This window comes from Procambarus clarkii, chromosome 5 (genome assembly GCF_040958095.1).
Source record: "Procambarus clarkii isolate CNS0578487 chromosome 5, FALCON_Pclarkii_2.0, whole genome shotgun sequence".
Taxonomy (NCBI): domain Eukaryota; kingdom Metazoa; phylum Arthropoda; class Malacostraca; order Decapoda; family Cambaridae; genus Procambarus; species Procambarus clarkii.
In genome coordinates this window covers 3,940,287-3,958,278 of record NC_091154.1, presented here as the reverse complement: position 1 = coordinate 3,958,278, position 17,992 = coordinate 3,940,287, and the positions used below count along the sequence as shown (strand labels likewise).

General features: G+C 42.2%; 1 protein-coding gene across 1 annotated transcript in view; it reads right to left on the bottom strand.

The window, feature by feature from the left end:
• Positions 1-575: 575 nt before the first annotated feature.
• Positions 576-17,992, bottom strand: part of ND-ASHI (NADH:ubiquinone oxidoreductase subunit ASHI) — a 17,824-nt gene continuing 407 nt past the window's right edge. The window contains exons 2-4 of the mRNA XM_045753558.2: positions 16,514-16,734; positions 6,436-6,594; positions 576-727 (exon numbers count right to left, since the gene is read on the bottom strand). Coding sequence (XP_045609514.1) covers positions 668-727; positions 6,436-6,594; positions 16,514-16,734 — 440 coding nt within the window. The 3' untranslated portion in view covers positions 576-667. The remainder of the gene's footprint in view (positions 728-6,435; positions 6,595-16,513; positions 16,735-17,992) is intronic.

Below are 17,992 nucleotides of genomic sequence, written 5' to 3'. Positions count from 1 at the left end.
CTCCCAACACCTCAAACCCAATCTTATTTGCTGTTGACACAACCTTCATTTTCTCAAGTCCTGACTTGATGTCACAATGAATACTGAACTAAATAAAGTCCATCTTGGGCTAACTGCTAACAAACTCACCCTCAACATTGACAAAACTTTCTATATTTTGTTCGGTAATAAATCCTCTGATCAAATTAATCTAAGAATAAAAAGAGAGAGAAGAGAGAAAGCGAGAGAAAGAGAGAAAGCGAGAGAGAGAGAGAGAGAAAGCGAGAGACAGAGAGAGACAAAGTGAGAGAGAGAGAGAGAGAGAGAGAGAGAGAGAGAGAGAGAGAGAGAGAGAGAGAGAGAGAGAGAGAGAGAGAGAGAGAGGAGAGAGAGGAAGGGGGTGAGTGGGAGGGGAGGGGAGAGAGAGATATAGAGGGAGGGGAGAGAGAGATATAGAGGGAGGGGAGAGAGAGATATAGAGGGAGGGGAGGGAGAGATATAGAGGGAGGGGTAGGTTACCCAGCCTTGTCTGGGTATCCCTGTATAAAATAATTCTACAACTACTGTACTGCATAATGGTTACTGATATAATGAAATATTTAATAATATTTATTATTATATTAAACAGTTTACAAGCGACATAATTGTCCATCACTTTATATACAGCAAATGTCACTCCCTTCCATCTTTAATCTAGCGGCTCGAAGGTGTAATGAACTGCCGTGCCTTGAGGATACTGCTTTGGAAGCTGCAAAGACAAAATGTAACCATTAAAACTTCTATTAACATGTACTTTCAAACCAAACATAACAAAAAACTGCTGCACATACACAAGTCTAGATGACAAAAATACTTTTTACATGACAAAAAATACTTATTTTATTGACAGTGCTCCGCAAGTCTTTCCTTCTTTGTATACAGTTACGCGAGACTAGGTGGAAAAATGCTGTTAACCCTCGACCCCTGAGCTGCGGTTACCTTGCCTTGCAATGATGTCGGAGCTCAACGTCCCCGCGGCCCGGTCCTCGGCCAGGCTGCACCACTGTTTATACCATTTTTATAAACGTTTAATACCGTATACTTTCTTTTATACACTGTTTCCCCAGCGGAGGTGGAAACAAATGGGACGAGTTTCTTTTACCCTGATGCTCCTGTTCACCTAGCAGTAAATAGGTACCTGGGAGTTACAGATGCTACAGGCTACTTCCTGTGGGTGTGTAACAATAAAGGAGGCCTGGTCGAGGACCGGGCCATGGGAACGCTAAGCCCCAAAATCATCTCAAGATTACAGTGCAACACCCGTGATTCACATAAAATTACAATTATAAAAATTATTCTACTTCTAATATTGTTAAACTGAATTCCCTGATCACAGACAAATAATAAACAAATTGTGTGCGACTTGAACAATGAAATCAATGCCATACACACATTAGAAAAAAAATTTTTAGTGTCAGAGTAGTTAATAAATGGAATGCATTAGGCAGTGATGTGGTAGAGACAGACTCCAAACACAGTTTCAACTGTAGATATGATAGAGCTTAACAAGTTCAGGAACTTGTACACCAGTTGATCGAACACTTTGAGAGGTGAGAGGTGAGGGGCCAAAGAGCCAAAGCTCAACCCCTTGCATGCACAATCAGATGGGTACAATTAGGCGAGTTAACTGCTCAAAGAACTAAAGAGAAATAAAGCCGTCTGGCCCAGGTGAGGGTCTCGTCATGAGTTCCAAGGGACCGTGCATCCAAGATTACCACCCCAATACAAATTGCCTTCCAAACATCCTTACAGACATGAAACCATGCACATGTATTAAAAAAGAGAAACAATTTCAATCTATAAAAAAACAGAAAAAGAAGACCCTCTGAATTATAGAACTGTACCACTGACATGTAGTAAAATTGGCCGGAAAAATAATACACAGTAATAAATAGAGGAAAATAAAAAAAAAAAAAACGAATGGGAAGATCCTGCATAACAAATCATTTTGGCTTTTACAGTAGAGCTACATTCACTGTAGCTCTTCTAAGAGAGGCTACCTACCTTGAGGCTACCTTGAGGTGCTTCCGGGGCTTAGTGTCCCCGCGGCCCGGTCGTCGACCAGGCCTCCTGGTTGCTGGACTGATCAACCAGGCTGTTAGACGCGGCTGCTCGCAGCCTGACGTATGAGTCACAGCCTGGTTGATCAGGTATCCTTTGGAGGGTTGGGCCAACTGAATTCTATCAGGAACTAACAAAGACCTTTGACAAGAGTCCCACACAAGACGCAGTTCTGGCAAGTAGAATATACTGCAGAGGTGAGAGACAGACTACTGATGAACGAAATATTTTTGTAACAGACAAATGCAAGCAGCAGAAATGTATCCCACTGGAGAAATGTCATTAACGGATTACCTCGAGGTTAGGTTCTTGCACCGGTAATAAGCATTATCTATATCAATCTACCAGAGGGGATACCAAGTTACAAGAACACGTTTACAGACGATACTAAATTGCTAGGAAGAGTCAGGGACTTAGATTTAGAGATATCTGGAGGTCTTGTCCTTCAAAATCATCTAGACAAAATGAGTGGAGCATCAGATTTAATGGGAAACTGTTCTAAGTAATACAAATTCCAAGCAAGATATAGAACTACTGACTTCTGAAATATATAAAGTCTGTCTGAAATGAGTTCCTTTCCAGAAAGCCAGAAAATGCACCAATGGAGAAAGAGAACGCAGAAGGTACTACAGAAGAAGTCACAGAAATGTTCAAGCAGACACGACTGTCCCTACAAAGAAAGAATAAGTCAAACACGGAGATTGAAGAAATAGAACAGAGACCGAAGCAATGCCATCAGATCGAAGAAGTGCAATTAGAACAGAAAGCCATACAAGAGATAAATAAAAATAAAAAATATTTCTTCACATGTGAAATCGCAATAAAAAACCTCCGTCAGTAGTGGACCTATTCTTACAAACGAAGGTTCATGCACAGAGGACAAAGAAATCCTAAAACAAGCAGCATGAGGACATGTTTAGCCCCCCAATAAATAGCTTGACAGAGTAAGATCCAGACAGCTTCTTCATGAATAGTATTAAAACCCCTGAAAATATAACTGATATCAACATGAACGCTGCAGATTTTGAAAGACAAATTGACAACATGCCCATGCCTGGTTGATACCTGGTTGATGGGGTTCTGGAAGTTCTACTCCTCAAGCCCGGCCCGAGGCCAGGCTTGACTTGAAAGTTTGGTCCACTAGGCTATTACTTAGAGCGGCCCACAGGCCCGCATACCCACCACACAGTTGGTCCGGCACTCCTTGGAGGAAACAATCTAGTTTACTCTTGAAGATATCCACAGTTGTTCCAGCAATATTTCTTATGCTCGCTGGGAGGGTGTTGAACAACAGTGGACCTCTGATGTTTATACAGTGTTCTCTGATTGTGCCTATTTCACCCCTCCTTTTCACTGGTTCTATTCTGCATTTTCTTCCATATCGTTCACTCCAGTGCGTTGTTATTTTACTGTGTAGATATGGTACTTGGCCCTCCAGTATCTTCCAGCTGTATATTATTTGATCTCTCTCTCTCATCTTCTTTCTAGCGAATACATTTGGAGGGCTTTGAGACGATCCCAATAATTTAGGTGCTTTATTGCGTCTATGCATGCCGTATATGTTCTCTGTATTCTCTCTATTTCAGCAATCTCTTCTGCTCTGAAGGGGGAAGTGAGTACTAAGCAGTATTCAAGACAGGACAACACAAGTGACTTGAAGAGTACAACCATAGTGATAGGATACCTGGATTTGAAAGTTCTCGTAATCCATCCGATCATTTTTCTGGCTGACGCAATATTTGCTTGGTTATGCTCCCTAAACGTTAGGTCGTCAGACATCATTATTCCCAAATCCTTTACATGCTGTTTTCCTACTATGGGTAGATTTGTGTTTTGTACCCTGTATTATGTTTAAGGTCCTCATTTTTATTGTACCCGAGTACCTGGAATTTATCACTGTTAAACATCATGTTATTTTCTGTTGCCCAGTCAAAAACTTTATTAATATCTGCTTGAAGTTTTTCAATGTCTTCAGCCGAGGTAATTTTCATACTGATTTTTGTTTCATATGCAAAGGATGATATGAAGCTGTGACTTGTATTTTTGTCTATATCTGATATGAGAATAAGAAAAAGCAGTGGTGCAAGGACTGTACCCTGAGGTACAGAGCTTTTAACCGTTCTTGGACTCGATTTTATATGATTGACTGTTACGTGTTGAGTCCTGTTTGACAGAAAACTGAATATCCAGCATCGAACTTTACCGGTTATTCCCATTAACCTCATTTTGTGTGCTATCACTCCATGGTCACATTATCGTAAGCCTTTGCAAAGTCCGTGTATACCACATCAGCATTCTGTTTATCTCCTAATGCCTCAGTGACTTTGTCATAGCGATCAAGTAGCTGTGAGAGGCACAATCTTCCCGCTCGAAACCCATGTTGGTCTGGGTTGTGAAAGTCATTGGTCTCCATGAAATTGGTGACCTGACTCCTAATCATCCTCTAAAATACTTTTATTATGTGGGACGTTAGTGTAACTGGTCTGTAATTCTTTGCCAATGCTTTTCTCCCTCCCTTGTGTAACTGGGCTATGTCTGCTATTTTAAGTGCATCTGGTATCTCCCCCATATCCAAGCTCTTCCTCCACATTATGCTGAGTGCCTGTGCTACTGGCACTTTGCATTTCTTTATAAATATTGAATTCCACGAATCTGAACCCGGAGATGAGAGCATGGCCATGTATTCAATTTCTCTCTCAAAGTCTAGTAAGGTGTTGATATCGGTTATATTTACAGGGGTTTGGATATCAGGCATAAAGAAATTGTCTGGATCTTCCACTTTCATGTTGTTTACTAGAGTACTAAACATGTCCTCATACTGCTTTTTTAGGATTTCACTAATTTCTTTGTCATCCTCCGTGTATGACCCTTCACTCGTACGAATAGGTCCAATACTGGCAGTGGTTTTTGCTTTTGATTTTGCATATGTAAAGAAGTATTTTGGATTTTTCTTTATTTCCTGAATTGGTTTCCATTCTAACTACCTTTCTTCAGTTTGATATGAGTGTTTCAATTTCCGCTCGATTTCTTCAATCTCCCTATTTAATTTATTCCTTTGCTGGAAAAGTCGTGTCTGCTTAAGCATTTCCGTTATTTTTTCCTTCTTTTTATAGAGTCGTCTGCATTCTCTTTCTATGTTGGATCTCTTTCTGACTTTCCTCAAAGGAACATGTTTCAGACAGACTTGATACGCTTCCGAAGTCAGTTTTTAAATTCCTTTTGTTGGGTTTGTATCCTCTCAGCAATTATAAGAAATATTACCGGAACAAAAGTGGAAGTAGTCAAGAAAAAACTGGAAAGTTTTGTGCAAGAAGTGCCGAACCAACTGGATTGTAGTGGATAAGTGGTCTGGCGGGCTGCTCCAAGCAACAGCCTGTCGGACCACATTCTCAAGTCAAACCTGGCCCTGGGCCAAGCTAGGGGAGTGGAACTCTCAGAACCCCATCCAGGTACAATCCTTGTGTTATTCATTGGAAACAAATGGCACATTGTGGACAAACAGGCCACAGTTAACCCACAAACTGTGTAAAAAGATACTAAAAAAAATAACTAGACAAGAAAAGATATCTCGGCGTGGTTGTGGATAACAAGCCATCACCACAACATACCGTCAGGCTAATCGTGCGAGGAGCCTGAGCTATGCTGCCAAACTTCAGCATCGCCTTTAAAGATACGGCTGGAGAAATAACCAAACAAAAAGGTTCACAACACGAGACCAAAATTGGAATACGCAGCAGTTGTATGGTGTCTATATCCCGAGAAGCACATCAATAAACCGGTAAAGTTACAAAGTCATGTTACTAAATGGTTTCTGGAACTGAAAAACAAGATCTCTCAAGGAGAGGCTAGAGGTGCTAAAATATGCCAAAGGTTGAAAATGGAAGGAAAAGAGGCAGTATGATAATATATACAAATAGTGATTGGAATAGACACAATTGACAAGGAAGAATAGTTAAACCTGCAACTTCAAGAACACGACATAATAGATTCGAGCTAAAGAAACAAAGGTGGCAACACAAAAATATCAGGAAGGTCTCTTGTGAATGGAGCGGTAAATGGTTGGAACAATTAAAGTGAGGTGGAGGCGAACTTCAAAAGCTATCAGTAGTTTTAGAACGTCATGTGACAAAAGATTATTGGCAAGATGGGACACCACGAGCATAGATCTCATTCTGTAACTACACATAAGCAATTATTCCATGACACACATGCATATACATACTGATAGTGAAATCTAAAGTATACAAATATGTATTCCTTTGAGAGGTATTAAATATATATGCACAGTATCATACATTTAAACACTGTATTAAATAAATACATAACGTATTTTGACTACATATAAAAAGTACTCGCCACGGGCCAGTGAATCTTCTTGTCTTCACAGTAATAATACACTGCCAGAATCGTCCCCATTACGGAGAAGAAAGCAAGGGCCTGTTGTGTTGCAGAGTAGCGCAGCCTTGACGTGACATTCACACGGTCCAAGCCATACATGTCAAAGTCTACAGGCACCTGAAAAGCAAAGAGAATTATGAAAATACAGTAGTACTAAGCACTGGTGTATATTTACAATATTATACCAATACCAAATCACGCCGAGGGTATTTTATTTATCAATACCAGTACTGTACTGGCACTCCACGGAAACTAGGATTAAACCATTCTGGACCCCAATCTGAATTTGCTGAAAATTGCCCTTCTTTGAATATTGATCAACTAAATATTAGAAAACTGTTGAAAAAAGTTTGATGTTCAGAAAATGACTTCCTAATGATCTGGGTTTCAAAGGGGCCCAGTCCATAATTCAAACATTTTCTGAGAAGTTTGATATTTGAAAGGGAGAACCAACCGGTAACCAAATTCGGGCTAATGTTAAGACGAATCCATTATAAGAAGGTGCCACTATTTTAACAGACATATGCCATACTGAGGTATTGTACTATTAGTGTTGTCGGGAATATAGCAGCAAAGTGGCGTGGGCGACACATTCATGCAAGACTACCAATTAAGCATGAAGTTTTCTTGCAGAGCACATGTATTGTTATGGAGGTGAACACATCCACAAGGGCCGTGACAAGGATTCGAACCTGCGTCCGTGAGCATGCCAGATGCTGCCTTAATCGACTGAGCTACAACATGGTAAAAGAATTGCAGAACTGAAGAACAAGAGCTACGAGGAGAGGCTAGAGGCATTAAATAAGCAAAAACTAGAAGATAGAAGAAAAAGAGGCGATATGATCACTACGTACAAAATAATAACAGGAATCGACAAAATTGACAGGGAAGAATTCCCGAGACCCGGAACTTCAAGAACAAGAGGTCATAGATTTAAACTAAGGAAACAAAGTTGCCAGAGGAATATAAGAAAATTCACTTTTGTAAACAAAGTGGTAGACCGTTGGAACAAGTTAGGTGAGAAGGTGATGGAGGCCAAAACCGTCAGTAATTTCAAAGCGTTATATGACAAAGAGTGCTGGGAAGACGGGACACCACGAGCGTAGCTCTCATCCTGTAACTACACTTAGGTAATTACCAGTGTGCCGTGGGTACACACATGCGCCAGCACTAGTGTGTGCCGAGGGTACACAAGTGCGCCAGAACCAGTGTGCCGAGGGTACACACATGCGCCAGCACCAATGTGTGTCGAGGGTACACACATGCGCTAGCACCAGTGTGTGCCGAGGGTACACACATGCGCCAGCACCAATGTGTGTCGAGGGTACACACATGTGCCAGCACCAGTGTGTGCCGAGGGTACACACATGCGCCAGCACCAATGTGTGTCGAGGGTACACACATGCACCAGCACCAGTGTGTGCCGAGGGTACACACATGCGCCAGCACCAGTGTGTGCCGAGGGTACACACATGCGCCAGCACCAATGTGTGTCGAGGGTACACACATGTGCCAGCACCAGTGTGTGCCGAGGGTACACACATGTGCCAGCACCAATGTGTGTCGAGGGTACACACATGCGCCAGCACCAGTGTGTGCCGAGGGTACACACATGCGCCAGCACCAGTGTGCCAAGGGTACACACATACGCCAGCACCAGTGTGTGCAGAGGGTACACACATGCGCCAGCATCAGTGTGCCAAGGGTACACACATGCGCCAGCACCAGTGTGTGTCGAGGGTACACACATGCGCCAGCACCAGTGTGTGCAGAGGGTACACACATGCGCCAGCATCAGTGTGCCAAGGGTACACACATGCGCCAGCATCAGTGTGCCAAGGGTACACACATGCACCAGCACCAGTGTGTGCAGAGGGTACACACATGCGCCAGCACCAGTGTGTGCCGAGGGTACACACATGCGCCAGCACCAGTGTGTGCCAAGGGTACACACATACGCCAGCACCAGTGTGTGCAGAGGGTACACACATGCGCCAGCATCAGTGTGCCAAGGGTACACACATGCGCCAGCACCAGTGTGTGTCGAGGGTACACACATGCGCCAGCACCAGTGTGTGCCGAGGGTACACACGTGCCAGCATCAGTGTGCCGAGGGTACACACATGCGCCAGCATCAGTGTGCCGAGGGTACACACATGTGCCAGCACCAGTGTGACGAGGGTACACACATGTGCCAGCATCAGTGTGCCGAGGGTACACACATGTGCCAGCATCAGTGTGCCGAGGGTACACACATGTGCCAGCATCAGTGTGCCGAGGGTACACACATGCGCCAGCATCAGTGTGCCGAGGGTACACACATGTGCCAGCATCAGTGTGCCGAGGGTACACACATGCACCAGCACCAGTGTGTGCCGAGGGTACAAACATGCGCCAGCACCAGTGTGTGCCGAGGGTACACACATGCGCCAGCATCAGTGTGCCGAGGGTACACACATGTGCCAGCATCAGTGTGCCGAGGGTACACACATGTGCCAGCATCAGTGTGCCGAGGGTACACACATGCGCCAGCATCAGTGTGCCGAGGGTACACACATGTGCCAGCATCAGTGTGCCGAGGGTACACACATGCACCAGCACCAGTGTGTGCCGAGGGTACACACATGCGCCAGCACCAGTGTGTGCCGAGGGTACACACATGCGCCAGCATCAGTGTGCCGAGGGTACACACATGTCCCAGCATCAGTGTGTGCCGAGGGTACACACATGTGCCAGCATCAGTGTGCCGAGGGTACACACATGTGCCAGCATCAGTGTGCCGAGGGTACACACATGCGCCAGCATCAGTGTGCCGAGGGTACACACATGTCCCAGCATCAGTGTGTGCCGAGGGTACACACATGTGCCAGCATCAGTGTGCCGAGGGTACACAAATGCGCCAGCATCAGTGTGCCGAGGGTACACACATGCGCCAGCATCAGTGTGCCGAGGGTACACACATGCGCCAGCATCAGTGTGCCGAGGGTACACACATGTCCCAGCATCAGTGTGCCGAGGGTACACACATGCGCCAGCACCAGTGTGTGCCGAGGGTACACATACGCGCCAGCACCAGTGTGTGCCGAGGGTACACACATGCGCCAGCACCAGTGTGTGCCGAGGGTACACACATGCGCCAGCACCAGTGTGTGCCGAGGGTACACACATGCGCCAGCACCAGTGTGTGCCGAGGGTACACACATGCACCAGCACCAGTGTGCTGAGGGTACACACATGCGCCAGCATCAGTGTGCCGAGGGTACACACATGCACCAGCACCAGTGTGTGCCGAGGGTACACACATGCGCCAGCACCAGTGTGTGCCAAGGGTACACACATGTGCCAGCACCAGTGTGTGCCGAGGGTACACACATGCGCCAGCACCAGTGTGTGCCGAGGGTACACACATGCGCCAGCACCAGTGTGCCGATGGTACACACATGCGCCAGCACCAGTGTGTGCCGAGGGTACACACATGTCCCAGCATCAGTGTGCCGAGGGTACACACATACGCCAGCACCAGTGTACCGAGGGTACACACATGCACCAGCACCAGTGTGTGCCGAGGGTACATGTGTACCCACGTCATTATGAGCGTTATTAATAGTGTGTACGTTAACTTTTAAACGGCACAGCCTTAGGGGTCAAGAAGCAAAAAATTTGAATTATGTAAAAATTACTTAAAAATGTTAAACAAATTTCCAACTTATTGGTTTCAGGGTTGTGAAACTTTCATCAAAAATCTTTTGATATTGATTTTAGACAATTTTTTTTAAAAAGAAGAACATTTTGTTGATATGGAGAACAGCTCCTATTAAGGGGCCATAATTTTAAAATATGCAATAAATTTAAACTAGTTCGATTTCAATCAAATTTTTTTGACTAGTTGTATATGAAAAGGGCTTCAACTGGTCCAAGTCTCAGCATCGTAGCATAAATAGGAAGGGAGGAAAGAAAATATTGAACTGATCCAAAATTTTCTAAAATGGTCAAAAATTAACATCAAACACAAGTGACAACTGAAATCATATCTATGACTAAACAATCACAATAGCATATAATAAAGTATTTTAATAATTAGTTTTATGCCAAAACAATGTTGTTAAAAAAAAATTATTTTTGTTTTTTTCTCATTTTTTTTATTGGGAGATTTGAATAAAACTTATACACCTTACAAAACATAAGCTTATCTGTAGCGGTGCCAATTTTGGAGGAAATCTGTTGATGTTAACCTCAACCACAGGTGGCAGAATCTTTACCTTTTTTTTTTTTTTTTTTTTTTGAGATATACTGTATACAAGAGTTGTTACATTCTTGTACAGCCACTAGTACGCGTAGCATTTCGGGCAAGGTCCCTGGAATACGATCCCCGCCGCGAAGGATCGTTTTTACACAACCAAGTACCCATTTACTGTTGAGTTAAACAGAGGCTACAGTTAAGGATTTGCACCCAGTCAATCCTCCCCGGCCAGGATACGAACCCATGACTGGGTGTCACACCCAAGCTGGGTGTTAGCCAGCTGTCACGGGCTGCTTCCTGGGGGTGGAGGCCTGGTCGAGGACTGGGCCGCGGGGACACTAAAAGCCCCGAAATCATCTCAAGATAACCTCAAGATGACATAGCGCTCGCGGAACGCCAGGCGAGTGTCTTACCACTACACCACGGAGACTACTGTTTATTGTCAAGTAACAAAATTTCTAGTCCTCTTTCATTTGTTATTCAATTTATATGAAACTTACACCTTATATGTAGAGTTTACATCTCTACAATATCTCTAAAATGCTTTATTACCAAGTTTTTTTATTGATTTTATAAATATTTGCAAACCTAAAATATTGGCGTAAATTTTGGGGTGATATTTGACTTTGTGTTAGTAAAATTAACCATATTTTGGATAATCTGCTCAGACAAGTCTGGTATTAAATGGTAATGTGATAGAAGAGTGTCATAGAAATGATTTAAGTTGAAACTTGTGGTTGTACTGACTTATTGAAAATGTGCAAATTCATTGAAAAAACTTTTTTCTCCCTTTCTATTTAGGGTGCGATACTAAAACTTGGACCAGCTGCAGCCCTTTTCTTATACAACTAGCGAATAAAGTTTGATTGAACTTAAACATGGAAATAATGGAAAAGGGAAATGGAATGGAAAAGGTATATGGAAATGTATATAGAATATGGATATGGTATGGAATGTATATGGAAATGGAAAAGGTGAACAACTTTCACCTATCCTAACTTAAGGCCCCTTAACTGGAACTGAAGGATAATACAGTAATAAAAAGATGCAAACACCTGTCCGACGCACAAAAAAAGAAAAATAGTAGCAAGAAGTGTCCACAAAGTGGATATGTAGTTGGTGCCTTTATATCATTGCTGAGTAATACATAATAACACAAATAATAATGAATAACTATTATTATGCTCTATTTTATTATATATCATATAAATACATTGACCAATGTTAATATATGTTACTTTCATCAATGTCCAATTTTGTTTTGTTTTATTTTTTTTATTTTTTTTTTATTATGTGATTTTTGTTATAACTTTTACATCCTGGAGAGTGCATACCCGTCCCTAACTATGTGAAGACAGAGTGAAATTGGTCAACAATAAATCGGTCAACTCGCAGAACTTGGGACTTTGAATTGTTTTTGACTCATTTTTTTCAGAGATTTCAAACTATTTTCTTTGTCTCTTTAGGTTGTTTTGATAATTAGGGACCAGATTAGGGCTTTTTTACTTCTATAAAAGTATACCCTAAATATACCCACTAAATCATTATAATTATTATAATTATCAATATATTTTGTTTTTGGGACAGATTTTTTCTGGACTTCATTTCGACACATTATCCTACAACTTTCACATATTCGAGTACAAATGCCAAGAAATGTTTATTAAAAACATTGCCGGTCCCTGCCCGAAGCGCTGCGCGTACTAGTGGCTTTACAAGACTGTAATTACCATATTATGTATTCTCACATTCCCAGTGTACATTCTTGTATATGCGTAAATAAATAAATAAATAAATAAAACATACAAGTAGTAAATTAACGAATTCGAACTACCTTTATTCATTGTCGATAACTTCAACTTCAATTATCTCTAAAACTAGAGTTTCAACTTTGAGTGTCTTCTAAAATTCCAGTTCCTGACCGATTCTTACCATTTTGACATATTGTGTGCTCAGCTGTCTGTTCTACAATCCCTTGAAAATGGATTTTTCATAAACCCTAAACGTTTGGAGTTATACATTTGTTTAGTCTAAATTTGTCGCATTTTTCAAATGCCATGTTGACGATTTTTTGCAATAAAGTATACAGAAAACCTATACAGTGGCACCTCGACTTACAATTGCCCCGACTTACGATAATTTTGAGTTACGATATAAATTTGATTGAAAAATGTGACTCGACTTACGATAGTGTCATCGACTAATGATATTCATTAACACACTTTTGGGTCGACCGAGCGCATGGTTCCCGGTCGTGCGGGCCGACCTGCCTCAGTTTACTACAGCTGCCCGCTTAGTGATGAACACACTTATAAGAAATTCCATTTTTGTAGTGATTTTTTGCTTTTTAAACATAAAACTGATTATTATATATCATACCATGTGGTCCCGAGAAAATCAGTGGTAAGGTTCAACATATGAAAACACACGTATGAATGACCATAGAGGAAAAACAAGACATCATTCGTAAACATGAAAATGGTACTCATGTTGTTGAACTAGCTAGGCAGTACAACAAATCTTCAGAGGAGGAGGAGGCGGCGGCAGCAGTAGAGAAAATGTGTGCAATATGGGAAGAACTGCAAAGTTTTGCTGAAAAGAATCACCCAGATAAAGCCGTAACAGGTCATTGCATTGATCTTATTAATGACAACGTGATGCCTCACTACAGACAAGTGTTGTAAAGAAGGGAAAAACAATCTTCAATGGAACGATTTCTAGTGAGAAAAATCAAGCAGAGCCAGAAGCAGGTCCTAGTGGTATACAGGCAAAACGTGCCACAGTGTGTGTACCCCAGAGAAGTCCTCACTGCCTGATGTTATAATGGAAGGGGACTCCCCTTTCAAACAGTAACACCTCTCCTCCTCCCCCCTCCTCACCATCTTTCATACACCACCAAGAGTCCTCCATAAAGGTAAGATAAACATGTACTGTATTGTAGTTAGATAAAAACATTCTCATCGACTTGAGAATGGTCCAGGACGGACCGAAACGTCGTCGTCCGTTCAACTTCTAGTGTGTGGTCTGGTCAACAGATGAAAACAAATTGTATTCAGTATAAAATGTATTTTTAAGTTAATATTTTTGAGGGGTATGGAACAGATTACTTCAATTCCCTTTATTTCTTATGGGAAAAATCATTTCGACTTACGATACGTCTCTGGGAACGGATTACCATCGTAAATCGAGGCCCCACTGTATTCTAATTTGATGAAAATGAAGATCATATGCTATTTTGAGAGCATAACAACACCAAATGAACAATTGGTGATAGTTTATATTTTTAATCCGATTTGAAAATCTGAAGTTTTCAATATTCAATTTAAAAACTATTTGAAAATTTCTTGTTTTTCAAATTACGTTCATGATCGAGTGACAAGGTTAGAGCATTTGCCGGGTTGATTATGCACAAAAAATTGTCAAGTGTACAAGTTTTAAAAACTGATGTTATGTCCAATCATATATGATTGGACATATGTTTTGTGCTGTTTAAGGGTTCAGGAATATATATAATGAAATATGTGAAACATTGCTATGCTAAAAAGTATGGTGCTCATATCTAGTGACACGTATATATATATTCTTAGATCAATAAAACATTTTTGTTGTTATTTACCTGAATTTACCCGATAGCCACTAATACTAGTGGCCTCGATGAGGACAGGAAGCCAGCGGCTTGTCAATGGTCCCCCCCATTTGCCTTGATGATCTTTTCCAGCTGAATTTAAAAACCCAGCAGTTTTGGCATTTACAGCTTCGGTGGGTAGGCAGTTCCACGGGTTTACAACCATATGGGTGGAAAAAGCATCTGTTTTCAGTCCTACATTGTGGTTTGTTGAGCTTGAGCATTGCTCCTTGTTCATGTTACATCTGACCTTTTGAAGAAATAGACCGAAGCGATATCCTTCAAATTGTTCAGTATTTTAAAGATTTCTAGGAGATCTGCCCTGTCATGCCTGGTTTGCAAAGTTGTTAGCCCAGTGGCCCTCAACCGTTCCTGATACGAGAGGCGACTAGGCTCTGGTGTGATTTTTGTTGCCATGTGTTGCACCTTTTCCAGAGCAACTATGTCTTTCCAATGATGAATTCTTCATACCTAGATGCAATAATCCAGGTGGGGGCGTACCAGACTTGTACAATTGAACGACTACTTTCTTCTTCTTGAAGGTAAAGGCATGCTTGATTATTCCCAGGGTTTGGTTGGCTTTATTTTACTGCCGCTCCCACGTGTTGTGCAACTTTAATTGAATGATGGATTCTGACTCCAAGGTCTTTTCATCTATCTGTTGTAGAGTAGTGCTGTCAATTTGGTAGTTGTGACGTGGATTGTTAAGCCCCACACACAAGGTCTTGCATTTATTTGACACTAAAAAGCATTTGCCAGTCTTCTGACCATTTGTGGAGTTCATGCAGATCTCTTTGTAAAGTCTCAATATCACCTTCACTTTCAAACTTGTACACTTTACCGTATATTTTAGTGTCATCTGCAAACCTGACGATGTGGTTTGCAATATTGTTATCTATGTCATTGATGTACATGACAAAAAGGGTTGACCCCAAAATGGACCCCTGTGGCACCCCACTTACCTCATTACCCCCGGTCAGATTCATTCCCATTTAGCACAACCTTTTGTTTTCTATGTTTTAACCATTGTTTTATCCATTCCAGCATTCTCACATTTATTCCATGTACCTGTAATTTCCTGTAATTATTACACTATATACAATTCATATATTTATAATTCTATAAACCATAACAAACCACTAAGTAATTTTGGCTGTGTAGTAATGAAATCTTAGCACAGTAAAGAGCTACATGCTACAACCTGCCGACTCTACCAGATAACGTCACCAGCCGAGCAAAATACCCTGGAATACACTACACATATCGTAATTATTACTTCGAACACTGCTATTACTATCATCAGATTCCTGTAAAAAAATCACGAATATGAATTCTTTTCCACAAGATTATTTTCTAAAGGAACCCGAGGGCACGTTACACGAGTCATAGATTCACAAACCTCGGCAGTGTGCTGTGAATATCTGCCTCCCTGCTGTCAACACCATAACTAACATTGTGGTTTACCGATACCTGAACCTTGCATATCATTTTTATTACAGTCTGCATTATCTATGACACTTATCATTGCAAAATACTGTAATTGAAGTTACTGTAATTATTTTATTCATTATTAAGTGGTGCTGTGGCCCCGACTTGCACAGCTGTGCTGTGAACTCCAGCCACATGTGCTCGCCTTGGTTGCTCTGGCGGTACTGAGGCTCTAACAACCAGGAAGGATGCAGACAATTCTGCTTTAATATGGGGTTTGTTTACTGGAGTCCTAAGTAACAGGATGCGAGCGTCGTATACCTACGCAAGTTTTGAATCGTACAATATACAGTACTGTACTAACAAACGTGATACGCTAGTATGCACACCCCCTTTCCCTGTGATATCACAGTGTGTGCAGTTCAGTGCTAAAACAGGTTTGTGTTTTTAATATTTAGGAAAAATTACCTCAGGCCGGGACCGTGTTAGGTTATGCCAGGTTCAACCACATTACGCCACGCGAGGTTCAACCACGATACATTACATCAAGCTAGGCAAGGAGATAGTTGAAAGTGGGGTAACCACATCAGGTAACAATTCTAAAGTACAGTAATTCAAATGGAAAAACACCATTCACTGTACAGTACTGTGTCCATACATCGACATGTTACATGAGAACCATCCCACGCTGCCAGCCTCAAGCAGTGACAAAAGCTTGCATCAACAAATATAACAATTCTCACCGGCTCTCCAAAATTTCTACGGTGCTCTGGGTAGTCCCAATTTTCATAGGGGTCCCTGGCCTCAGCCGCCACAACGGGTAAATTTGGGTAGTCTCCGTATCCGAGCCCATCATCAGGGTATGGCTCATATTCATCAGGACGCAGGCCATATTTGCGGGCAGCTTCTGCACGCTCCTCCGGAGTAACGGGATATGGTTTTGGTTTCCAGTCCTTATTCCAATCTGAAATGTAAAAAAAAAAAAAATATCATTCAAACTTTTGTTGATTTACATGAAATAATGTTCCTAAATTTTAGGCAACATGTATGTATTAAGGTAAGCAGGACAATTTGTAAAGGCTTTTTAAATATTCAATAATAATCCAGTGGCAGCAAGCGGCCTGACAATATATTACACTCCCACAGACCACAGATGACGACAACAGCACGATGTGACAAGGGAACTATCAGAAGAAAGTGCTAAGCCATTATGACTATATAGCACTTGGAAAGGGGTCAGGATAAGGATTTGGAATGGGACGAGGGGAAGGAATGGTGCCCAACCACTTAAATGGTCAGGAATTGAACGCTGACCTGCATGAAGCGAGCAGCCCGAGCCCAAGGGTGGGTTATGATGTGACAAATGAATGAGGAGGGTATGATAGGGGGGGGGTTTAGTAACTTAGTGCCCATGACAACGGGAGATGACTAAAAATACACATGATACCTGCCTTACCTCGGGGACTGATGAATGATAACTATGTTAGCCTCGGGGTATCAATGCATGATAAATGGGTTAGCTTAGGGTTTCGTTGCCTGATGACAACTGCATTATCCCCCAGGGGGGGGGGGGGGGGAGGATCAACAAATGTTTGGGGTAGTTTTTTTTTTTTTTTTTTTTTTTGAGATATATACAAGAGTTGATACATTCTTGTACAGCCACTAGTACGCGTAGCGTTTCAGGCAGGTCCCTGGAATACGATCCCCTGCCGCGAAGAATCGTTTTTTCATCCAAGTACACATTTTACTGTTGCGTTAAACAGAGGCTACAGTTAAGGAATTGTGCCCAGTAAATCCTCCCCGGCCAGGATACGAACCCATGACATAGCGCTCGCGGAACGCCAGGCGAGTGTCTTACCACTACACCACGGAGACTATTTAGTTCAATGGAATGCATTACTCACCTAGTTGTACTTGGAGGGGGGGGGTTGAGCTTCAGCTCTTTGGTCCCGCCTCTCAACCATCAGTCAACCGGTGTACAGATTCCCGAGCCTATTGGGCTCGAGATTAGGCAGTGATGTGGTGGAGTCAGACTCCAAACACAGTTGCCAATGTAGATATATTAAGAGTCCAATAAGCTCAAGAACCTGTACACCAGTAGACTGACGGTTGAGAGGCAGGGCCAAACAGCCAAAGCTCAACCCCTGAAACAACTAGGTGAGTACAACGGTTGATACACTCCTGGGGAGCTACTTACTGCTAGGTGAACAGAGGCATTAGGT